The sequence below is a fragment of the Medicago sativa genome, chromosome 1, assembly GCF_051527215.1.
Source record: "Medicago sativa cultivar Bolivia chromosome 1, Bolivia_mono, whole genome shotgun sequence".
NCBI classification, from domain to species: domain Eukaryota; kingdom Viridiplantae; phylum Streptophyta; class Magnoliopsida; order Fabales; family Fabaceae; genus Medicago; species Medicago sativa.
In genome coordinates, this window is record NC_140749.1 from 74,284,925 (window position 1) to 74,311,198 (window position 26,274).

The following is a 26,274-nucleotide window of genomic DNA, read 5'->3' on the forward strand; positions in this document are numbered from 1 at the left end:
TGGATTTTTTTTAGCTAGACACAATTTTTTTTTTGTCTTTATATATGTTGTTTTTTTGGAAGCTCTATATATATTCACAATCTTAAAAGAAATAGAAATTCCCTGAGTAACGATAATTCATGCATTTCTCAAAAGGTAAAATTACACGTAACCATTCAGTCAAAAACCATACATCTTCAAATTTCCATCTTCTAGAAGAGTAATCATAAAGCTTTGGCCTTTGGTGATGTTATTATTATTCTTTCTTAGGGAGAAGGTGAAATAAATCATAAAATATGATTCGACGTGCTCCAAATTAAACCTTCTTCATACTCGTTTTTCTTTGACTCAATATTCTTATACTTCTACTATTTTATAGTAGTATGCTATATATAGGACAACGGCAATTTGAGAAAATGACGTTGGATTTTGTACATGAAAAAGTCACGTGGATTTTCCTTAAAAAACTAATTTAAGGAATGTACGAAAGTAAGGTGGGATCCAAGAGGGATTTAGGTAATCTCCAATCACGTGCTGTTTATTAATTAAATTCACACATGACACACCTAGCTAGCTCGTGGATGGCTTTATCTAAAGTTTGATGAATTCACCAACATGATCTCATACTCACACATAGATCATCTTTACTATAATATCATATTCTAACCGGAACTGATCGAGAACATGTCTCTAAAGAGGATTGTCGAGTTGAATTTTGCATCTTGAATGGAGGTGATATCTGCAATCACTTCACCGCTCAAGTTAGTAAGCAAAGAGGAAATAAGAGATAATATTGGGATACCTCCGTTATCTCCCGTTTGAATGGTATTTATAGGTCAATACAAAACTCTCTAAGGAGCATCGTCTTAATATCAATCCCTGTCTCTCACTATTTTTTTTTTATTTAAGAAAATGCGCTTACTATAAAATATTCATTCTTAAAATTGTAATGGATTGGAGATTTCATTCTTTCATGAAATTGAGAGAAACCCATTACTCATTTTTTTTTGTGTCAAGTAACCTAATGGTTAGAAACTCACATTTTAAGATAAATAAATGAGGTATCTAGAGTTCGAACTCTAATCCCCACATATATTATGCAATGTTTCTAGCTCACAGAGACTCTATAACTTTACAGGTAAGTAATATGATTTCCTTTTTATGGTAGAATATATGATTTCCTTTTTACTTCCTAATAATTGCAAGTTCATGCATTGAATTTGAAACCATGCTAGCAGCTGTGGTAGGGTCTCCACTTCTGCATCGTGAGAGAATAATTTCATCCTCAATATGATCATTTTCTGCCTCTTTTACGGATAAGTGACGTTTCGTAGCTTCAAATGCAAAGTCAGTTTGTGTGTGCATCTTCAACTCAAACATTATACCATGCTAGCACCTGTCATTATCACCATTCATTACTATATCATGCTTGCACAAATTATTACACAATTTGAATATGTAGATAATATGTCACTCTCTAAATATAGAAACTATAGCATAAAATAAAATCAACCTCAATAGATAGTTTGAACGAATTTTCATCCCCTCCAACCCTTAAGTGGGATCTCAACCATAGGTGAAAAGAAGGTAAATATTAAAATATAGAAAAAGAAGGAAGAAAATTTTTCCTGATTTGAATACCATGTGATTAAAGGAAGAAAAGTTTTCATAATTTGAATACCATATGATTAATCTGGTTAGAATAGTAAACAATACGTTAAGATTTAGTTTAGCAACCCAAATCTTAATGTGTTATATAAGTCAATAGTGATTGATCCAGTTAGATTTGACTCATTTAACTGCGAGGATATGAATTCGAAATTTTGCCCTGAGCATAAGAACCTCGAGCTTATTGATGAGTAATTTGTCAGTTTTATTTGAGTCTTGAGGTCCACCATAACTCCAATGTTCTTACCCAACTCACATAAGCTTTTTTCTATCAAAAAAATTAGCTAAACAAGATTAATCCCTATATATAATAAAACTAATAATATATTGGAAATGAATTTGGTTTCTATAAATTATTGAGAAAATAAAGTATTGAATCATAACCATGCGATTTTTTTTTTCTGCCCCTATCACAAAAAAAAATGATATATCTGCCCCTAGTTGAAAATTATTGTTGTAAATGCCCTTGTTCTTCATTTGAAATGGCGAGCATCACATTTTTTCAACCATTCTCTGCAAGCTTGCAGACTTTCTCAGACTTTCTCAGACTTTTCTGTGTGTTTGTAATTTCATTTGGCGAGCATGTATATTTAAGTATTTAATTTTTTTTTTCCATGTTCAACATATCAAATGGCGAGCATACCATTTGTTGTTTTTTTTAGTATTTTTTTTTGTTTGCCATGTGAAATGGCGAGCATAATATTTGTTTTTTTTTTAGATTTTTTTTTGCTTGCTATGTGAAATGGCGAGCAAGGAAAGGCCATTTTTTTAAAAAAAAATGCGAACATGTTTTTGTGATCTTTTTCCATGGTTGTTTTAAAGAGCAGCATTGTGTTTAATATATAAAATGGCGCCATTTTAGTTTAATTTTGTTTTTGAAAGAATATAATGCAAACGTTGTGTAGTATTGTTTAATGAAATTAATATAAATATTTTTAATTTTAATAATAATAATTATATTAATTAAGATAATTTGGAATAAAATACATTACGAAGAAAATTAACTACTGGTGATTAACAGTTGGACAATTTCTGCGAATATGACCGGTCTTGGAACACAGTCCACATTTTCTCGGTGCTTTTTCCACAACATCCATTTCAGTCAAGATGCGAGTACTGTTTGGACGACCTTTCTGTGGACAATGACACAGATGGACAATGATGCGATGAACAGTCCCCGGCAACATCCATGTTCGCATTTTTTTTTAAAAAAATAGCCTTTCCTTGCTCGCCATTTCAAAGGGCAAGCAAAAAAAAATACTAAAAAAAAAACCAAATAGTATGCTCGCCATTTCACATGGCAAGCAAAAAAAAATCTAAAAAAAAAACAAATATTATGCTCGCCATTTCACATGGCAAACAAAAAAAAATACTAAAAAAAAACAACAAATGGTATGCTCGCCATTTGATATGTTGAACATGGAAAAAAAAAATTAAATACTTAAATATACATGCTCGCCAAATGAAATTACAAACACACAGAAAAGTCTGAGAAAGTCTGAGAAAGCCTGCAAGCTTGCAGAGAATAGTTGAAAAAATGTGATGCTCGCCATTTCAAATGAAGAACAAGGGCATTTAGAACAATAATTTTCAACTAGGGGCAGATATATCATTTTTTTTTATAGGGGCAGAAAAAAAAAAATTTCTAGCATGTATGGAAAACCGGTTGAAATTTGAACATACATCAACATTTGATTTTTCAACTAATGACCGTTATTACACTTTGGGGCATTTGGTAGAGTCTATTTAACTCATCTTATATAAGAATTATATATTAGTATTTGAATTTTTTTATGAAGAACTGATTAATAAATAACAGCAAGGGATTAGTATTAAGAGAATTGAGAGCAAGTTAAACTGAAAAAACTTCATGTATTATCATTGAGAGAAGAGTTACAATGATAATTCATATATAACAATCAAGGATTGGTTATGGACAAATTTGAAACTAACGGGAATAAGGATCAGATATAAACAGCTTATCTTTTAAACTCTTAAAAATTAATATCAACAACTTAAATAAGAGTTTATGCAATTTTTTTTATCCAAGTTGATTTCTAGAAACATTTTTGAAACTGAGATGCAAATTTCTTACTGACCAAAATGATTAACTTTTTTATTGTGAATCAATTAATGTTAACATTGTTGGTAACCCACTTAGGTTAGTTTGATGAGTTGACTCGAGACTGTAATGTATATACCTTTTAAGGTTTAAAGTTCGATTATCTTCGGTGTCAATTTCGAAAGGTTAGTTTAACTTCTTAAAAAAAAAAATATTGTTGGTATTATGATAGAAGTGACAATTGAATCATCCAACTCTTTATCACTTCACTTATCAACTCTGTCAGCTTAGCCACCAAAACATATGCTTAATTATCTTGTTTATCTAAATACTTATCTTTTAATAACATATATATATATATATATATATATATATATATATATATATATATATATATATATATATATATATATATATATATATGGGGTTTGCTAGGATACACCCACTAGTTTTTATTAAGGTGTGTTTTAACAAAGATATAACTAAAAAGTTGTTAAATACATCTTAAAGTGAATGTTGCTGAAACACACCTTCTAAAAAATAAGTGGGTGTATGTTAGCAACTCCTATAGGCATTTGTTAGGATACACCCACTTATTTTTTAGAAGGTGTGTTTTAGCAAGTTATAACTAAAAAGTAGTTAAATACACCTTAAGGTGTAGCTTGCTAAAACACTCCCACATAAAAACTAGTGGGTGTGTTCTAGCAAATCTCTATATATATATATATATATATATATATATATATATATATATATATATATATATATATATATATATATATATATCTTGCTCCAAAAGTTTCAAATTCAGGCAAGATCTTAGCTTAGCATTAACTTAATAAATAAATTCAGATAACTATATTTAGATATTTTGGTACCACCAACAAATTAGAAATTTGTCAAAAAAAAAAAAAAACAAATTAGAAAAGTTTTGTACTCCAACCATAATGAATCAAGTGATTAACTGTCATTTTCAGGTTCACCTCATACTATCCCAGCAACCCACTTTCAAGATCCGATGGAATAATTAAAAACTCATAAAGTCACTGTCAATAAAATGGATGACTAGGACTAACCCACGCGTCACGTCTTTGAATTTGGATATTATTCTTACCTTAAACTGTTTTTGAGTCAATAAAGAATTTTAAGTTGATAATTCTGATGACTATTACTAGACTTTTTTCTTTTCTCTGGTCAAAAATAAATTGGGAGACTTTTTTATACAAACGACTTGTTTGGATAAAAAATTTAAATTTACAGCATATAGATAAACCCTTATCACATAGTCCATTATAAGTTATTTTTCACAACAAGACATAAAATAAAGTCAATTTGTTTCCATATTAGTTATAAATTGCTTTGTTAAATAAACCAATATAAAATGAATGTAAGTATCATATTATTCATGTAATGTAGGACTAAAATATAAGATGAATGTAAAAAAAAATCAAATAAACTATTAAGATAATATAGGCGTGGGCATGAACAAAGATTTGGCACCTCATACGTCACAAAATCTAAAAAGAGCCATTAATTCATAAACTCATCAGCCGTCGGCAAAGTCATGATGTGTAGAGAAAGCACACTATATACACAGTATCAATATAGCACGTGCGTATTTTGAATGAAGTTAGAAAATTATTAAGAAATATGTGTTGAATGATTTCATTTAGAACCTTCATTAACCACTTATGATGATTTGATTAAAATCTTGTCATTCATCACTTTACTTTCGATTTTTTTATCTATGTAATTATAGTGCCCCATTGACATATATTACAACCATATTTACATCCCTAACATTTTTGGTTATACTCCTTAAATACAAAATATTTACCAATGATATGAAATTTTTTAGGTGTAGGTGTATTTGAATTGAGTTTGTGTAAACATATTTTAACTGAGTTTGCGTAAATGTACTTGAATTGAGTTTGTGTGAACATGGACCAAGTTTATGTAAATGTAATTGAACTGAGTTTGAGTAGTATCTAAAAACTCGCAATCAATGTACGATGTGGTGCATAAATTGAGCCTACATACTTGAATTGAGTTTACCAATAGAAGACTAAGACTTTGTGCAAGTTCTTTCAACGTTTGACCAATTTTTCTTTTACATTTGAACATGAGGTGAGACAGATAATGGTGAAGAGGAAGATTGAAAAATGAAAAATGATTTTTGAAAACTAAATGAGACCAAGGCCGACATTGAGAATCTTTGGTGCCTTCGGCCAACTAAAAAAATGGCAATGCCCCATTTTAATCATATTATTTTCAAAAAAAATTCTTTTGATTCTTAATAAATCTTATTACATGTTTTATACTTGTTGTATACTTACTCTATATACTAATATAATAGATATATTCATTACCTAAGCTCTGCAGTAGGATGTTACCATAGTTGAAATGATCATGGCGATTTAAAATGTTGATGAGAGGGGTAATCATAACTGACCTAAAATATATTTAAGAAAATACAAAGAAGAAAGTATAATTGCAATGTGTAAATTATTGTATTATTGCAAATATTATAATGTTCTCTCTTAGAGTATCGTAACTACACACTACCAAAAAAAAACGAGTATCATCACTACAGCCTTAGCAAAAATATAACATCAAATAAATAAAACATGTTTGGCCAAATATAAATTTGAATAAATATTAAGATAAATTTTACAACTGGGATACACCAGGCTTAAAAGAGAAAAACATATTTTGCCCTGAACACGGGACAAGATGAATAAAAACTCTAAAAATCATCGATCATAATAATTGATATAATACAAAACTCAGACCGGTTCCCAGCTCAATAGAAAATCCCGGTTCATCTCAAGATCCTACCGGCATTAGTGATTTACTTCTCTGCATTGTGAGATTTCTCATCACCAAAAGCCAAATCAAAGATCTGCATATAGTCATCAACAAAGTGCACTTCGAGACCTTCTTTTACATTAGGTGCTAGCTCATCAAAATCTCTCTTATTTGCCGAAGGAAATATTATAGTCTTAACCTCACTCCTTCTTGCAGCAATAGTTTTCTCCTTAACCTGCAATTTTCACAGCATGGCATGACAAACAATTCCAGACACAATGCAAAAAGAAATCATGACAATATGGGTATAGATGAATAATAATCAGTTTGTTGGGCCAAAGTTCCTACATGACTAAAATTTCTAATAAACAAATGGTATTTATTGGTGAGTGAGTAGATATAAAAGCAGCATCCAACTCAGAAATAACTTTAAAAAGAAATTCCAGAACTTGGAAACCAGTGACCATTAAAGATGACGAGCACAAATTTCTGTATCCATAAATTAAAAAAATAATTAATTAAGTTTTTTCAACATACCCCGCCAATGGGAAGAATCTTCCCTGTAAGTGTCACTTCCCCAGTCATTGCTAGATCCTTCTTCACAGGCTTCTTCAAGGCAAGGGACAACATAGAAGTGGTCATCGTGCAACCAGCACTTGGTCCATCCTTTGGTGTAGCCCCTGCAGGAACATGGAGGTGAAACTTTGTATTGGCAAAGAAAGCGTTTTCTGGTTCTTTCTCCCGTAGTATATCTCTGGCAATTGTGTGAGCTAGTTGAGCACTTTCTTTCATTACATCTCCTAATTGACCGGTGATATGCAATGCTCCTTTTCCGTCCCCTTGTTCAACAGATTTAGTCTCTATATACAGTGTGGATCCGCCCATTGCAGTCCAGGCAAGTCCCATAACAACGCCAATAGGTGTTTGATCAAAGATGCGCTCTGCATGGAAGACAGGCTTGCCAACAAAATCATCTAAATTCGATTTATCAATTAATACCTTCTCAACAGTCTTCGATTCAGTTTCCTTATCTTCCTCTCTTTCTTTTGTAACCTACCAACATTAACATACATAAATATCAAATTTGTTAATCATTAGCGGTGGACCACATAAAAGTAAGGTTGCACAGAAGGAAAAAATAGTTTGTGTAGTGGTTATTGAAACACAAGATCTTGGATGATTGAAGTCTTCATGCAGGAAACCTCATAATATTTTGCCGCTTAAAAACCGTTGTACCAATTGTACGATTGTTGGCAAAAACACAAAAAAATGCAACTATATGGCACTAGCATATCATTGAAATATATTAAGAAAAAAGACTTTGTAAGTTCTCAATGTCCCATTAATGCTTGAAATTAGTAGGTCACTGTTTTCTTGCTCAATGAACAAAATTTAGAAAATAACAACTTTGCAAGAGAGAGAATGATGATTGTGCTTTCAGTGTTATACTACCTCAATATCTGTAGATTTATCGTCAACACAGAGAGATTGATCTGCCGGTGGATTTGTGTTCATCTCATCAAGTTTAGAGTTTTCATCGGTATGTTCAGGATTGCTACTCTCTATCAACACGGGGTTCCCTTTTTGAATGGTAGTAGTACCCGTTTCATCAAAATCTTCTTCAGCTTTCTTTGGTTCAATAGCATCATCATTTGTTTCCACGTGCCTCACAAGTCGTAGCGCTATCTGTCATGCCATAAACAGAATATTTCAGGACACAAGATGCATTTACTATACTTAAATTCAGATGTAGTGATGAACTAATGCAGTCAATAGATTTAAAACGAATAAATCAAGAGTCGCTGTCTTTTCAACCATACAAATCATAGCATATCTCAGTGTGTCAGTAACTAAAAATTGACAGTATTGACAAAAAAATACTACAGACCTTCCGGTAAATTTTTTCTATGTGCTTTTGAAGGTTTCTGACTCCTGATTCTCGGCAATAGTTTTCTATTAGAGCAAGAAGAGCAGCATCAGTCACCTCCACCTGTAGCAAGTTAATTTGTGTAGTCAACTACCTTTTCAACCAATTAAAACCAATAAGGCAATAAAAGATGGCACATTATGCTAGCAATTCATTGCAGGAAAAGGAACCCTGTAAACGGGTGGAAAAGAAAAATACTTGTTCCGGCTTTATTCCACATGCTTCACGTGTAGTTTTCTCCAGATAATCTCTTGCAATGTGCATTTTCTCATCAGCAATATACCCAGCAATAGTAACAACCTCCATCCTATCCAATAGGGGATTTGGTATCATCTCCACTACATTTGCAGTGCAAACAAAAAGAACCTGCAGCATGATTCCAGTGCATCAGTTGTCATGGTCAAAACATTCATAATGTGCCAATTTTGATTTCAGGGTACTCAATGAAAGCCATGTAATAAATAAACAGTGCACAAATGCCGACTCTTACATAACCACCCAGATTATCAAAAACCAACCTTCGATAGATCGATGGGAACATCAAGATAGTGGTCCAGAAAATTAGCATTCTGCTCGGGGTCTAGGAGCTCTAGCAAAGCACTTGCTGGATCACCGGCATGTCCTTTGCCCAACTATCAATTGAATAAAACAGTGTCAATAATACTAATTGTCCTTTATGTAGAATATTTATGAGATTAGGAATCGTAAAAAATTTAACAAAATTGGAATTCATGCATTATATTTATTAGGACCAGGAGAGCGTATACCAAAGGGAAATTAGAAAACAAAATTACTCAACCACAAATAAATTGAACTGTCTAGCGACGTCTTACTTTGTCAATTTCATCAATCAATACAAGAGGATTGGCTGTTCCCACATTCTTAAGGCATTGTACCATCTTTCCTGGCATAGCACCTATATATGTTCGACGATGCCCCTGTAAAATTCAATATTAATGATACAAAACACCACCACACTATATAACTGGTATCAATTCAGCCTAGTGAAGGAAACAGATTTATCTACCTTGATTTCAGCCACATCAGCTAATCCTCCAACAGAGAATCGGAAGAACTTACGGTTCAAGGCCCGTGCAATTGAACGGCCAATACTCGTTTTTCCCACGCCTGGTGGACCAGAAAGACAGATAATTTTTCCTGTATATAAGAAAGATCAGGAACAAAGTTAGCCTTTTGGCAAAGACCGTAAGCAAGCACCAAAGGCTTGAATTTTAAATAAATGAATTGGCTTATGAGGTCAATATCTTAGAGCATTTTGAGTTAGAATCAGTGCAAAACACAAAATAAAACTAAGTTTATAATGACTGAATTTTAAAGGCGGGGCCTTGGCGCAACGGTAAAGTTGTTGTCACGTGACTGAAAGGTCACGGGTTCAAGTACTGGAAACAGCTTCTTGTGTCAAAAACAGGGTAAGGCTGCGTACAATACATCAATTGGTGGGATCCCTTCCCGGACCCTGCATATGCGGGCACCGGGCTGCCTATCATGACTGAATTTTGGACAAAATAATAGGCATCATATTTCTAAGCCCGACCAAGTCAAGCATGCCTGTAATATATTAAATTGCTATTCAAATTTCACATTAAATTTATACCAGTTAAAATAACCAATAGCACACAATTCAGAGCAGGCTTGTTTTGCCATTGAACATTTATAATTTTATATATAGAGAAAAAAAATTGGGCATCGAGATATATGGTGATTTAGGAATACTCAGTCTTAATGAGAGCAACTAGCCTGGTTCAAGAAACCATTTGGTAGACATTAATCACAGATCAACATTTAGCAGGGCAGTTTGTTAAAAAAAAAAAAAAAAAAATTTAGCAGAGCAGTATCTATCACAAACTAAACACCCAGAAAAACCTGAGGTACAATACATAAGTGATTGTAGTTACCTTGTGAAGTCCCTCTCAATTTCCCAACAGCTATGAATTCCAATATTCTTTCCTTCACATCAGTTAATCCGTAATGGTCTTCATCAAGAATCTTTTGTGCTCGAGTGACATGAAAGTTCTCATCACTGGATTATGAAATTAACAGATTCAGACTCATGGTATTCATGACAGTAACTTACAAAATGCATACTTAGTTCATCCAAGAGCCTATGAAAATTATGCTTATGCATTTTAGTTGTCAACTTCTAAGGTCTTCATCAGTTAATCCATAATGGTCTTCATCAAGAATCTTTTGTGCCCGAGTGACATGAAAGTTCTCATCACAACAGATTCAGACTCATGGTATTCATGACAGTAACTTACAAAATGCATACTTAGTTCATCCAAGAGCCTATGAAAATTATGCTTATGCATTTTAGTTGTCAACTTCTAAGGTTCTTGCTGAAACCTTGTTCTAGGGGGGCTGCGTTCTCCATGAGGCATACATCGAAATCTCTCTAGCAATAATGATAAGAATGAAATTTCATGTATACAAACCTGTATTCACCCCAAGGCAGTGCAGTCAACCAGTCCAAGTAGTTACGGGTAACACTGAATTCACTAGAACTAGCCTCCAACAGCTGTAGCTTTGCGAGTTCCTCGTCTATAACTTGTAACACATGAGGTGGGCATTTTTCTCGCTTAGGTTCAATCCTTTCCCTGAATTTACCTGAAATAAAAAGTATAGTTAATATTATCGTAGCAACAAGTTTCATTAGAAAGTATACTCCAGAAAAACCTATAGACTAAAGCACAAACAAAAATACAATATAAAGAGCACTTCTATACCATACAACAGTTTTGAAAGATATTCATAGCAAACAAAAAGAGAACATGTAAAAAAATAAAAACCAAAAAAAATAAAAACCAGTTAGGTGAACATATTTAGTAATTTGGCAGCCAAAAAAGATTTCAACCCCGAAGTCCTTCGAGAAACAAACACCTTGCCTACGTGTATAGGTGCTACACCAGTCTTTTGGGCAGGGAACAAATACAAAGAAATCCACCATCTTAAAAAAAGTTTATAACGAACCTGTAAGTGCTGTCTTGTCGTCAGTCTCCAGTCCCAATTCCTGCAAATAGAACAAAATTCAAATTACAATAAAATGAATCAAAGACCAACTTATTAGCAAGTATAGCATTCGTCAAAGCATATCTACATATTCATAAAAATTATAACTGCACTTGTGTTAGGATATCAAAGGCCTAAATCACACCAAAACTTCCTCGACCACAGGATAAACTATAACGTCTGCTGTAGCCGTGAACTGTCAATCATGAGTTCAGGTTCAACACATAGAATTAGGGGTTCTGCAAAGCAATGGCACATAAAGCACATCTTATGCTAACTAGTTAAAGACAAGATGTTGATTTTCACAATTAAACAAGATTACAAGCTTTACCCACATATAGAAAAAATTCAAACAGTATCCTGCTAACATAAAGGATTCTACAATGGAGGCATAAAAGATGCACTAAACCAACTTTTTGAATTTTAGAAGTTCATTGATTTCAGAGAAAAACAAGCTTGTCTAGGATTTGAGGTACACTTTATCAAACCAAATCATGAAGGATATTTACCTTCTTTATGGCCTTAAGCTGCTCATTTAACAAATAACGGCGCTGCTCACCACTTATCTTTTCTTCAATTGCTTTCGCAATTGTTTCCTGCAATAATTCACACAAACTTCAATAAATAAATGTTGAATAATAATTAAGTGCAACACACAAGAAATCTAAATGCATTATTACCTGAATCTTACTGATTTCCATCTCTTTCTTTACCAACTCGAGTGTAAGTTTCAATCGTTTATACACCTGTTCAACAACACAACAAATGCACCTCCAAATGTTAAAAAATTCAGTGCTTTATAGTTTATTGTTCAAATCTTTATATGTTATTTTGATAGTAATACAGAACAAAAAAATTCCACAAAGTCGATGTCTCTTAGGTGTCAACTATAAATTTACTAACATCTAGCTCTTCAAGAACTTGTTGGCATTGCAATTTGTTAGCCCCAGATATTGCAGCTCCAAAATCTGCTAGCCTTGGATATGTAAAATCACCTATATGCTGCACAATTAACGAAGAAACGAAGTTAACATATTAAAATGATAAAAAGTAACGACTCAGTACCAAAACATATACCAACCACATACTAAGTACTCCCTCCGGTCCTTATTATAAGAAAAAATTGACTTTTTAGGTTCATTGTGTAAGTGATGTATCTAGTCTATATTTATAACAAGATACATTAATTATTCTATGAACCAAAAAAGTCAATTGTTTCTTATAATAAGGACCGGAGGGAGTACTTCAGTTAGTTTTTGTTTCGAAGCAATTAAAGAGTACAAGAAAAGGCACTTAGTACGGACTCATTAATGCTTATGTAGGAAAAATAATGATACCATTATCCATTAATTTCTGAGAAAATTAACAATCTCTTTGAGTGATACGACTATGAAAAAATATATAACAAAGACTACAAACAAAAGAGTTAAATATGTTTTTAGTCCCATATAAAATACTCTTATTAAATTCAGTTCCTACAAATAAATTCATTGATGTTTAGTCTTCTATTTGATGATATTCAAATACTTTCTTTTTTAAGAGACTGACATGTTCGCATCATCAATAAGCTCTATATATATATATATATATATATATATATTCAAATGGTCTAGCTTTAAATATGAAAGTCTTGTGGAAAATGCCACATCTATGCGTTCGCAAACTGTATGAGAAACAAGAGGCCAGTGGCCTACGAAGCGCCTTTACTTCATAAAACAACACTTCCTTGAAGGACAACAACAATGCAGCCGTGCACTTCAGAGTAAATTTCCCTCTTGTATTAACATATATAATAGGTAAAATAACGAAACCGCAGGATTTATAGTGTGTTATGCAGCAAGTTAAGTAGAAAAATTGAAAGACAACTAAGATTTAATATATAAGATAATTGAAAGAAACTTGTCTAAAGCACATCCAAAGACTTCACCAAACTTAGATTCAGGATGCAAATTGATGCACAGCTTAGGGCCCATTTTTTATTTTTTTTGGGCCTGTAGACAAAATGGCAAGCATCAGTTGAAACTCACACACACAAATGTGAGGTCCTGAGTTCAAACCTAGGTGAAGGTGTCCAACCTAGCAATGTCGGCATTTTTTAGGGCCCGTTTGTTTAAGAATAAATAAAGTGATTTTCAGATGAAATAAACTAGAGATTATTTCCTTTTCTGCAAAGAAAAAGTAGATGTGTTTGTTTTTAATAATGAAAATCATTTGTTAATCTTCTCGCTCATCTACACTACACTCATCTAAATCAAATTATTTCTTAGAAACAACTCATTAACCTCTAAATCATTCTTGATAGTTTCTCTTATAGTTTTTCTAGGTCTTCCTCTGCCTCTACATCTTTTGATCTGACTCTCCTCCATCTGATCTACTCTTCGTACTACAGTGTCTACAGGTCTCCTCTCTACATGCACAAACCACCTAAGCCTATTTTCTACCATCTTTTCTACTATAGGTGCTACCCCAACTCTCTCTCTCTAATGGTGTCATTCCTAATCCTAATCCGTCTAATCTTACCACTCATCCAATGCAACATCCCCATCTCGTCTACGCTTACTTGATTCTCGTGTTGGTTCTTAACCTCCCAACACTCTGCACCATACAACATCACTAGTCTGACTACTGTATGATAGAATTTTCCTTTCAACTTAAGCAGAGTACTTTCTTATCACATAAAACATATGAGGCTCTTCTCCATTTCAACTACCTAGCTTGAACAATGATATACATTTGCTTCTATTTCTCTGTCATTTTGTACTATGGACCCAAGATATTTAAACTGTGTAACTTGGGGTATGATATGATATCCAACTTTCACCTCCAAGGTAGAACTTCACCTTTTGCTGAAGTTACATTCCATGTACTATGTCTTGCTTCTACTCAAGCGGTAAGGCTTGTCTCAAAATCTCTAACCTCCCATTTAGTTCCTCCCTCAACTCTTCAAGCATGACTACATCATCTGCAAAAAGCATACATCTCGGTGCTAACTGCTAACTCTTGGACGTGTTATGTAAGTACATCCAAAACTAAAGTAAAAAGGTAAGGGCTTAGGGTTGACCCTTGGTGCAATCCTATTGTTATGGGAAAATTAACGGTAGCCCCCTCCTGCATCCTCACACTAGTTGAAGCTCCCTCATACACATCCTTGATAGCTCTAATATAAGAAATCCTAACCCCTTTATTCTCTAGGCATCTCCATAAAATCTCTCTAGGCATCAAGATATCTTAATTTTTAAGGTTCATTATCAAATGTGATCCGTTTAAAAAAAAAAAAGGGTCATTATCTCAAGGCACTCTAACATTAGGATTGTATGCATGGAAGAAGCCATATGAAGTCAACTCATTCGGGGGTTTGTCGCAAAACAGAAAATAATAATAATAATAATAATAATAATAATAAAGCAGTTTAAAATTCAGAAACTAAAAATTAAAGGTGGCATTTAGACTTCCAAAAAATCCTAGCAAAGCAATGAAAACAAACACAGCACATAAATAAACAAAGGACAACTCTGATCCCCTTCCCCATTCCCATGTTCCAATAAATGCAAGCACAAAAGGGTCGAAAGTCTAAACCTTAGAGTAAGTCGCAACATGATCTCTCCAAAGAGAACTTGTTTTAAGAACGTCCCTTAGTGTTGATATGACCTCGAAAGATGTGGCCTTTATGATGTCATCATCTTTGTTATAAGCTTTATCCTGCAACACCAAGTAAAAGTCAATAAAAGATAAAAGGTGCTTGTTTATTAAAAATGTAAAAGAAATCTTCCACTTCAATGAGAATACAAAATGAGGAAGCAATCAATAAAGACATGCCTTAAGGTGATCAACTTTTACAGTAAGCGGGTCCTCGCTAACCTGCAAATAAGGAAAGTGTTAAACAGTCAACAGAATACTTTAGCAGTAGACAACTGATTATTAGAAAATGAATCCCTATAAACAAAACTCAAACACAAATATGGAGAGAATACCAAAATATTATCAAACACCATTTTTTAATTAATTTTAGCATGCTCAATACCTACCATATCTGTTATGCGCAGACGTCGATGACCAATCAGGATCACTTGATCCCCATGGATACTTGAAATCTGGTATTGAAAACAGGATTATTGACAAAAAGTTAGGTAGTTTATCAAATCTAAACAAGTAATTTGTAGAAGGCAATAAAGCAACTATTAAGCCGCATACAAAATCACATACTTGGGCAAGAGTCCCAACTTCATGAAGACGGTTAAACAACTCTTTTCCTTTTAAATCATATACACTCTTTTCTGTGTCAGAGCTAGATACTACATTGGGATCAGAGTCTGGCTCATCTTTAAGGAGGAAGGCACCAGCATAAGGGGCTTGTCGATCTCGACTTTCCTGTAAAGCTGCCAATAGTTTGGGGTCCTGGATGCATGGAAAAATAATCAATAGAATTAACACACAATACTTTCAAGTTCCAAATCACATGATTAAGCCAATCCATGAACACATACATATGGAAAAATAATCAATAGAATTAACACACAATACTTTCAAGTTCCAAATCACATATGATTAAGCCAATCCATGAACACATACATGCACTGATCAGAGATTACAATTCTCATATGATTAAGCCAGAAGCCTGTAATGAGCAAAGACGGATATTTAAATCATCATTCTTGCTAACTCACCATACCTTAACAAAAATTGGCATGTAAAATCCTGGGAAAAGAGGTCTATGTTGCAACGGCAAAGCCAAAACCTGATCCAACAGAAAGGAGAAAAAATAATCATTAGGTAATCAAGCAAACTGAAAAGAAAGAAGAAAAAAAAAGCACAAGAAATGACGAACTAAACTTTTCGATAAAATTATAATCAGGAGGTTGATGAAAGAGGGTAGTATAGGACACGACAAAGTTTAGGGCAGCAATAGGGAGGAGTCTATTGATAATATAATCAGAGGTCAAGAATGCATGATCCCAAAACAAACGCAAACCAGCATGACTTAAAAGTGTCATACCAAGTTCAACAATATGTCTATGCTTGACTCAACCTCATTTAGATGGTGAGTATGTCGACATAAGAGTTCGGAGAGAAAGACAGAAGGAGAAGTTTGTGAAAAAATGTGTAAGAATTATAGTGCATCGTATATAATATAGTGAACTAACAAAACTAACTAACTATCCGGACAGAAAACTACGATAACATAGAAACTACTATTCTCATTGGATAAGCAACAAATTTAAAGGAAAATTATCCTCCAACAAGATCCCATCGAAGCAACATCAAACAGAAAACCACAAGAATAATAATTTTTTTTTTTTTTGAAGGAAAGAATAATAAATACTTGGTTGTAGGATAAAAACTCTATCTGGCTCAGCAAATAAAATTGCCATTGCAGAAGCCCGAAACTAGTGTTGTCAATTGCAGATCATGAAAAATAACAATTTGTTCAGATTCTAATTCGCTCCAATGCTATAGTGCCACTATAACTACTATTTAACAACACTGTACAAAATAGTGTATTGCAGAACAATAGCGATTTATTCAATTTCTTCTAGCAGTTTTGGCTAACTAGAGACAATTTACAACCCAAACAACAGTACAACACCTATATCTATAATAAAAAACACAAATTTCACTTGCATTGTAATAATTAAATTTCTTCATTGAATCACAAATTCAGCACCCCATTTTCCAATCAAATTAAAACGTAACATTCCTTCATAAACGAAAAAGGATCAAACTTTGAAAAATTCAGCAAATAAAGATAATAAAAACACATAATAAATTCCGAAACCAACAGTGAGGTAATCTTCAGGTCTGGGATAAGTGGAGACAATAGCAGAAGAAGCAGCCTTTGACGGAGTTTCCTCAGCTGCTTTAGCTTCAGCATCAACCACATGATCGGGTCCGTCGCCGGATTCCGACTCCGAACAGAAAAATACTCTCCCTCCCAAATAACGATGACTCCGACTCAATCCGCTGAGAGAATTCAAAACTCTAAGAAGCGGAGATGCGGAGTCGGATGCCGGTCGGAGAACCGGAACCGCGGCGGGGGTTAAGCGGTGGATGCAAGAGGATGAAATGAGCTTCAACATTGGATTAGGGGATTAGGTGAACGTGTGAATTGAATTGGGAAAATTGAAATTGAAGATATTTAGAGAATTGAATGGGTTTTGACGGTGGCGATAACCACCATTGATGGTGGAAGCGAAGCGGAGGAAGAAGAAGAGTGGCGTGTTCGATTCTGGAATGTAGATTTGTTAAAGCCCTTCATAAACCCTCGTCTATCCAAATGACCAAAATGTCCTTTCTTGCTTGTCAAAAAAACCAAATTTTCCTTTCTTGTCGCGGAACTGAATGAAGCACGATTTTGTCTACACACTCACACTTTGTTTAGTTTTTTTGTGTGTTCTGTGTTCATCCAACACTGTTTTGATTGGTTTAGTTAAAAAAAAAAAAAATCACCACCAAAAAAGGAAAGATTGAAAAAATAAAATTCAAATAAATCATTTGGGTCGTCTAAATAGAAAACTTATCGAGCACATAAATTTAATATGAGAATAATCATCATTTGACAATACATCTTGCATATAGCATGGTGCAACACCTCACGAGATATCACATCTCAGACCTTACGTGCAACATAAGACAATACATCTTGCATCGTCTCATGAACTACATCGCTCCTACATCTAGATAAGCCACGAACCAACATGCTCCACCGTCTTAAGCACCAAGTCGCCAACAAACTATCACATGATTACTTCCCTATTCCTACCAACATGGAGCTCAATCGAATCAAATAGTCTCCCCCTTCATAAACCGGATTGCATCTCTATAGACTAAATTAAATTGTAGGAGCAAGAATATCAACAACATGAAGCATATAATAAGAATGCATCACTATAATTAGGGGTATCACCCTTGGTATGGTCACTTTGCTACCTATAAGTACCTACTAGCTCTCATATTTATTTGAACGTCATAGTGTCTTTTGCATGCGACCGGTCGCGGCATATTAGATCACTGACATGAACAGGACACTACACATCCTATTCAAGAGGTAAATCCAACTTGTTCATACATGAACATTGGCGCATATTGTAGGGCCTCAATAAAATTTATACATAAGTCTCAAGATTTTACAAATCTACCGAAGAATTTTGAGGATAAACTTAGTCAGTACAATCGATATCCAACCAACAAAAGTGGAACAATAGAAAACAACAACAACAACAGCAACAACAACCATGGAGTGTCTAGACTCCAAGACTCGCCCGAAAGGAAGAATGAGAACCTGGAAAATTCCCTCTTGCATTCACCAATGCGTCACTACGATGAAGGCTTGAGTGACGTGATGCATCACCTTCCAAGTGTTTGAACATCTAGAGTGAATAACTATAGAGGAATCATATTGACTCCGAGTAAAAGAGAACCCTAGTAGTTTGAAAAACCTCTCGACTGACGATTGTTTGACCTTTTTATGCTTATATCAATTTCTTGATTAGTCAAGTTCCAACAATCACACCATAATCCGTTTTGAAAAACAATAAGATTTACATTAGGTGAAGGCATTTCCTAAACATAAAAGAAATAGAAATCATGGAAAGTTTATCATAAGACCATTTTCCATGTCCCCGAGACTAAAGTAGACCACTCACTCATCATAATGATAAGTTACCTAAACAAAATAAAGAGAATGCACAACGTAAAAAACAAGAAAACTTTATTAAAATAACAATGCAAGTTCAAGAGGTTTTTGGTGGTAAGTGGTGCCAAACTAGAGAAAGTTTAAACCTACTTATAGGTCAAACATTACAATATCTATGCATTACACTCGTAAGCCTTTGATTAAATGACAATTATAGTACAAAATTATCCAAGTGTCCAAAAGAAAAGCCACAAAACATGAGTTTAATGAGCTGTTACGGCCAATAGCCCCCCTATTACGGCTGACAGTAACAACTTATTTTTTAATGCTTGATCATTTGGCTTCTCCCATCACTAGGTGACAGTTTTGGGACTTGATGATGTGAAATCTGAAGTGTTGCTCAGTTATTTCCCATTCTTTATCATTGAAAATGACTTTGATTACCTAAGTCTTGGCTTGATCAACAAGATTGTGCTTGGAAGATTCTAGCACCTTTTTTGCACATTTACTTAATTTATCTCTTGCATTTTACCTATTTATTCAAAACAAAGTAAAATGCAAATAAAACTTAAATAAAAACATAACTTGATTAAGTAAAATTATTAAAAATACTATAAATTATTGAGTTATCAGCTTGCAGTGGCAGGAATGCCTGCACCAGATGTTGTGTTGGTCGAGGAGGACGCGTGAGACAATTTAAGATGATATGGCTGTGTTGTTTACAACAATTAGAAAACTTATTGCAACTATGAGCAACATTTCCAAATTGTTTGCTAGAGAAGCACTGAACATGTCGCATGCATAACCTTTACCTCTACTCTTAGCAGTCTGCAATTTGTCACATGCTCAGAAATGACAACATCATGTGACATGATTCCTTGAGCAAGGAGGTGTTGTTCCTCCCTAAGAAGTTCGCCAACACAAGTATCCAAAGAAGGAACATGATTCTTATTCAACAAAGCACCTCTAACAACCTCAAATTCATTGTGGAGCTTCATGAGAAATTGGTCTAGCCTAATAGTATTGTAGACCTCTTGAACAACTGCAAGAGAAGTCTTGGGAACAACATGTATAATAGTAGAGTTTTTTTGTCTGCAAATTCAAGAAAACCGTAAGAATATTCTTGAGCAAATAAATTACCTTGTAATTTGGATATCTCTACCTTCAATTGAAAATGCTTAGCCGCACTGTTTGGATTGTAAATACGCTTCAAATAGTTCAATATTTCTTGAGCAGTCAAAAATAAGCGCAAATTATTGATCATTTGAGGATCAATATTCAATAGTACCAAAATTACTGAATCAAGAATCACAATGTGGAAACCGCGACAGAGAAATCGCTACCAAAAGAGACCAGAAATGAAGACTTGAGACCAAAATCCAAGGCTAGCGAGACGACGACACAAAAAAAAAAAAACTAGAACAATGTCACAAACTGGATTAGATTGATTTAGTTGCGAGTAAACCAAGAACCATGAAAGTAGGAACAAAGGAAAGAAATTGGATTGGCCTAGGCTGATACCATGTCACGAAATAGGGCTTGATGCCTTTCTCTATTGCATTCCAATTCCATAATATATATAATAGTATCAGTAATTACAGGTAATTACAATCCATAACGACCAATGTTCTGTTGGCTAATTTATCTAACCTATTCTAGGAAAGTAAATTATTTACAATTAAGGATGAGATCAATTCATAATTAACATCTTGCAATGTGCATTCTCTCATCAGCAATAGGAACAACCTCCATCATATCCAATAGGGGATTTGGTATCATCTCCACTACATTTGCAGTGCAAACAAATACAACCTGCAGCATTGTTCCAGTGCATCAGTTGTCGTGGTAAAAACACACAATTAGCCAACTTGATTCCAGGGTACTCAATGAAAACAATCCATTTAGATATTATTTGACTATTCAAACTAGCTATAGAAAGATAAAATAAGCACCTTTAGATATGTAACAAATAAACCGTTTGTGCTGACTCTTACATAACCTCCCAGATTATCAAAAATACTAACCTTCGATAGATCAAGGGGAACATCAAGATAGTCGTCCAGAAAATTAGTATTCTGCTTGGGGTCCAGGAGCTCTACCAAAGCACTTGCTGGATCACCGCCGGCATGTCCTCTTTGCAACTACCAAATGATTAAAATAGTATCAATAATACTAATTGTCCTTTTTTATAGAAAATTTATGAGATTAGGAATCGTAAAAAAATTAATAAAACTGGAATTCATGCATTATAAGGGAAATCAGAAAACAAAATCACACAACCACAGATAAATTGAACTGTCAAGCGACATCTTACTTTGTCGATCTCATCAATCAAAACAAGAGGGTTGCCTGTTCCCACATTCTTCAGGCATTGTACCATCTTTCCTGGCATAGCACCTATATAGCTTCGATGATCCCCCTGTAAAATTCAATATTAATGATACAAAACACCACCACACATTACTATATAACTGGTATCAATTCAACCTAGTGATAGAAACAGAGATTTTATTTACCTTGATTTCAGCCACATCAGCTAATCCTCCAACAGAGAACTGGAAGAACTTACGGTTCAAAGCCCGTGCAATTGAACGGCCGATACTTGTTTTTCCCACTCCTGGTGGCCCAGAAAGACAGATAATATTTCCTGTATATAAGAAAGATCAAGAACCATGTCAGCCTTTTAAGCAAAGACCGTAAGCAAGCACCATGGCTTGAACTTCAAATAAATGAATTGGCTTTTAGAGGTCAATATCTTAAGAGCATTTTATTTTAAATTGTTATTCAAAAAATTTCAAAATAGGAACTATTCTTACAAACTATATTTTTTTTTTTTTGACCCAACAAACTATAATGTTATGGAGGACGAAAAGTACTATTAAAATTTTATAGGGACTAAACTTGAAAACTCTTGATTTTGTCGGGATAAAAAACCTATCTAACCCTAGTTAAAATAACCAATGACACACTCCAGAGAAGGTTTGTCTTGCCATAAAATGATATAGGGAGAAAAATTGGACAACAAGATATTTGGTGATTAAAGAATACTTAATGAAAGCAACTAACCTGTTTCAAGAAACCGTAGCAATATAGTATTTGGTAAACATTAAAACATGGATCAATATTTAGCAGGGAAGTATCTGCCACAAATTAAATACAGAGAAATATCTTTGGGATACATTACATAAATGATTGTATTTACCATGTAATGTCCCTCTCAATTTCCCAACAGCTATGAATTCCAATATTCTTTCCTTCACATCATCAGTTAATCCATAATGGTCTTCATCAAGAATCTTTTGTGCCCGAGTAATATTAAAGTTCTCATCACTGGATTGGAAAATTAACAAATTCAGACTCGTGATATTCATGACAGTAACTTACAAAATGCAAACTTAGTTCATCCAAAATTATGCTTATGTATTTTAGTTGTCAACTTCTAAATGCCTTCCTAAAACCTTGTTCAGTGAGTTGTCCTAAATGTAAACTGTCAAATAGATGTGCCTCGCTAAAGGAATGGTAAGGGCTTAGGGGGGATGGATTCTCCATGAAACACACATCAAAATCTTAAATAAATTTAAATTACTCTAACAATAGTAATAAGAATGAAATTTCATGTATACAAACAGGGGCGGATCTAGACATTTGATACATGTGGGGCTAAAATAGTCCCTCAATGTATCAAAATTTTAAATCGTCTCTGATTGTAATATTAACCCTTCAATATACTTACTTATTGTGAGGGGTAACCTTGGCGCAACTGGTAAAGTTGTTGTCATGTGACTGTAAGGTCACGGGTTCAAGTCCTGGAAACAGCCTCTTGTGTAAAAACAGGGTAAGGCTGCGTACAATACACCAAATGGTGGGACCCCTTCCCGGACCCTGCGTATGCGGGAGCTTCAGTGCACCGGGTTGCCCTTTTTTTTTAATATACTTACTTATTGTCACTTCAGGGACTACCGTGACTAACAAAGTACAAAATCAGGGACTATTTTATAATTTTAATACATTGAGAGACTATTATGACTATTTATTACACATTCAGGGACCAAAATGACTATTACCTTTTTTTATAATATATATAAAAAAAAAATAGGGAAGTGGCATGTGGGGCTTTAGCCCCAGATAGCCATTGAATAGATCCGCCCCTGTATACAAACCTGCATTCACCCCAAGGCAGTGCAGTCAACCAGTCCAAGTAGTTATGGGTAACACTGAATTCACTAGGACTAGCCTCCAACAACTGTAGTTTTGCGAGTTCCTCGTCTATAACTTGTAATACACGAGGTGGGCATTTTTCTCGCTTAGGTTCAATCCTTTCCATGAATTTACCTGAAATAAAAAGTAAAGTTTATATTTTTACAGCAACAAGTTTCATTAGAAAGTATACTCCAGAAAACCAATTAACTAAAACACATACAAAAGTACAAGAAATATTAGCTAAAACACAAACAAAAATACAATATAAAGAGCACTCCTATACGCACTATACAACAAAAAGTTTTGAAAGATATTCGTGGAGAAACAAAAAAGAGGAGAAAAGGTAAAAAAAAGAATCAGTTAGGTGAACACATTTAGTAATTTGGCAGCCAAAAAGATTTCAATGACACAGTCTTGGTCCTTCGAGAAACAATCACTTTGCCTACATGTATACACACTACATCAGTCTTTTCGGCAGAAAAACAAATTATAAAAAGAAATCCACCAACTGGTTATAAAAATATAAAAAAAAATTATAACTAACCAGTAAGTGCATCAATCTCCAGTCTCAATTCCTGCAAATAAAATAAAATTCAAATTACGAGAAAATGAATTAAAGACTAACTTATAGAGTAAGTAGAGCATTCAATACATATACATATAAATTATAACCGCACTTGTGTTGAGATCAAAGGCCTAGATCACACCAAAATCGCTAGACCACATGATAAACTATAAAGTCTGCTGTAGCCGTGAATTGTAAAAAATGAGTTCAGGTTCTACACATAAAATTAGGGGTTCTGCAAAGCAATGGCGCATAAAGCACAGCTTAGCCAACTAGTTAAATTCGAGAGGTTGTCGACTGTCACAATAAAACAAGATTATAAGCTTTACCCACATATAGAAGAATTCAATAGTATCCTGCTAGCTAACATAAAGAGTTGTACAACAGAGGCATAAAAGATGCAATAAACCAACTTTCTGAATTGTAGAATTTTCATTGATATCAGAGAAAAACAAGCTTGTCTAGGATTTGAGCTATGCACTAATCAAACTAATTCACAAAGGTTTTGTACCTTCATGGCCTTAAGCCGCTCATTTAACAAATAATGGCGCATCTCGGCAGTTATCATCTTCTCTTCAATTGCTTTTGCAGTTGATTCCTACAATAATCAACACAAACTTCAATAAAGAAATGATGAATAATAAAGGCCTCCAACAAGATCACATCAAAGCAACGGGGAGCAGAAAACCAAGGATAGTAAAGCAACGGGGAGCAGAAAACCAAGGGTAGTAATTAATAAGTACTTAGTTGTAGGGTAATAAGTAATAACTCCATATGGCTCGGAAAATAAAGGCCTTGTAACATAAGCTATTTTTATAGCAAATGATAAAACAAAGTTAAGTCGTTTTTGGATATGCTATACGCTATAAGCCATTTTCATAAGTTATCTTGGAGAACTTATGAAAATAAGCTGAAAAAAGCTTACGAAAAATGTCATAAGTTGTTTTCAAAAGTTCTCCCAAACAAACAGTCTTACAAAACTTATGCCAGTAGATAAGCTCAAATAAGCCGATTCAAACAGGCCCTAAGTTCAGACTCGAGACAATAATCAACTAGCAATTCTTTTGTGTCGTCACACACGCAACTGTAAGTGTAACGTCCTAGTTGGAACCTGAATGTGTCCATCCTAGCAATACGACCGAGAAGCATTTTTTGCTACACTTCACAATATTACAACCCAAACAACACTACAACATCTCTTGAAACAATTCATCAAATAAAAAGTAACAAAAAACAAAACGAGTAAAATCCGAAAGCAACAGTGAGATAATCTTCGGGTCTAGGATACCTTTGCCGGAGTCTCCTCAGCCGCTTTAAGTTGAGAATCGACCGCATGATCGGGTCCGTGACCAGACTCCGAACAGAAAAAAATCCTCCCTCCCAAAATGCGGTTGCTCCGACTCAACCCCAACGGCAACGTGGAGGGGTTTAAGCGGTGGATGTAAGAGGATGAAATGAGCTTCAACATTGGCTTTGGGGGAACTGGAATTGAAGTGTTGTGCAATGTTTAGAGAAGGATGAAATGGGCAATGAATGGGGCATTGATGGTGGAAGCGAAAAAATGAGGGAGAAGAGTGGTATCTTCGATTCTGGTATGCAGAATTGTTAAACCCCTTCATAAACCCTTCTTTTTTTCTTTTTTTTTTTCCACGAGATTATTTTTTTTGTTACAAAGTAAAATAAAATATTATTATTATGTAAAATAAAATAAAAATATAAAACATCAATTTAATCCCTAAAAAACACATGCAATGCATGACTCTTCACCAAGAAAATAGTTATGTTACCAAAAATAATATATGCAATGCCTTAGTCTCTCACCACACACCGGCTAAATTTCTCACATAAGCTCACAAACATAATGAGGAATTATTGAATTTGCATGTTACAAAAGTGAAATATGAAGTGGTTTATAGAGGAAAAATGAAGTTAAGTGAGCATCACTTTAGCAAGTGTGCCAACACCAAACTTGTTTGAGAGTTTTACTTTTTAAGATGCAAGATTGGAAGTCACCTTATAGATCTTCAAGAATTCTTATCTTGAAATCCGAATACTTTTCAATGTGGTATGTGAACTTGATATGCATAAGCTTCTTTAGAGAATTTTTAACGACTATACAACAATAACTCCTTTAGAGGAAAATACTCTTGATTTATCAAGACTAACTTTGAAAACTAAAAAAGAACAAAACATATTCAAGAGGTTAATGGTTAGCTTTAATGAACAATAGCAGCACATCACTTGCAAAGAAGAGAAACAATATTTTGACCTGCCATAAGGTTGTCGATCACCATCAAGAACGTACTTTGCAATTATATCGCTGAGTCGTTCTATACAATAAACAAAAAGATAAGATGAGAGATGATCTTCTTGACAAAGACCACGAAGAGGGTAATAGTGATTTGTTT

General features: G+C 34.1%; 2 protein-coding genes across 2 annotated transcripts; both read right to left on the reverse strand.

The window, feature by feature from the left end:
- Positions 1 to 6,339: 6,339 nt before the first annotated feature.
- On the reverse strand, positions 6,340 to 17,696 carry LOC146957329 (lon protease homolog 1, mitochondrial-like). Its single transcript, XM_085735811.1, has 20 exons — positions 17,249 to 17,696; positions 16,141 to 16,206; positions 15,675 to 15,866; positions 15,497 to 15,562; positions 15,288 to 15,329; positions 15,048 to 15,170; positions 12,375 to 12,473; positions 12,152 to 12,217; positions 11,981 to 12,067; positions 11,433 to 11,472; positions 10,898 to 11,069; positions 10,361 to 10,485; positions 9,472 to 9,602; positions 9,278 to 9,382; positions 8,963 to 9,076; positions 8,643 to 8,810; positions 8,406 to 8,507; positions 7,970 to 8,203; positions 7,055 to 7,570; positions 6,340 to 6,752 (listed from the first exon to the last, which is right to left on the reverse strand). Exons 1-20 carry the CDS (start codon positions 17,543 to 17,545, stop codon positions 6,561 to 6,563), a joined length of 2,937 nt encoding a protein of 978 aa, XP_085591937.1. The 5' UTR covers positions 17,546 to 17,696; the 3' UTR covers positions 6,340 to 6,560.
- A 2,930-nt stretch (positions 17,697 to 20,626) lies between these two features.
- LOC146957330 (lon protease homolog, mitochondrial-like) lies at positions 20,627 to 25,506 on the reverse strand. Its single transcript, XM_085735821.1, has 9 exons — positions 25,155 to 25,506; positions 24,378 to 24,464; positions 23,846 to 23,876; positions 23,262 to 23,433; positions 22,304 to 22,431; positions 21,618 to 21,748; positions 21,416 to 21,520; positions 21,126 to 21,242; positions 20,627 to 20,913 (listed from the first exon to the last, which is right to left on the reverse strand). Exons 1-9 carry the CDS (start codon positions 25,332 to 25,334, stop codon positions 20,803 to 20,805), a joined length of 1,062 nt encoding a protein of 353 aa, XP_085591947.1. The 5' UTR covers positions 25,335 to 25,506; the 3' UTR covers positions 20,627 to 20,802.
- Between the last annotated feature and the right edge of the window lie 768 nt (positions 25,507 to 26,274).

Bases quoted from the DNA above. Each gene is read 5' to 3' on its own strand.
- LOC146957329 (XM_085735811.1), bottom strand. From the start codon at position 17,545: ATGTTGAAGCTCATTTCATCCTCTTGCATCCACCGCTTAACCCCCGCC. The intron at 15,867-16,140 runs GTATGGTGAGTT...CCATGCATCCAG, and splicing joins ACATGCCAATTTTTGTTAAG to GACCCCAAACTATTGGCAGC. The intron at 10,486-10,897 runs GTTTGTATACAT...TTCATAATCCAG, and splicing joins CTGCCTTGGGGTGAATACAG to TGATGAGAACTTTCATGTCA.
- LOC146957330 (XM_085735821.1), bottom strand. From the start codon at position 25,334: ATGTTGAAGCTCATTTCATCCTCTTACATCCACCGCTTAAACCCCTCC. The intron at 23,877-24,377 runs GTACAAAACCTT...TTTTATTTGCAG, and splicing joins AGCGGCTTAAGGCCATGAAG to GAATTGAGACTGGAGATTGA. The intron at 23,434-23,845 runs GTTAGTTATAAT...TTTTTATTTCAG, and splicing joins GGAGATTGATGCACTTACTG to GTAAATTCATGGAAAGGATT.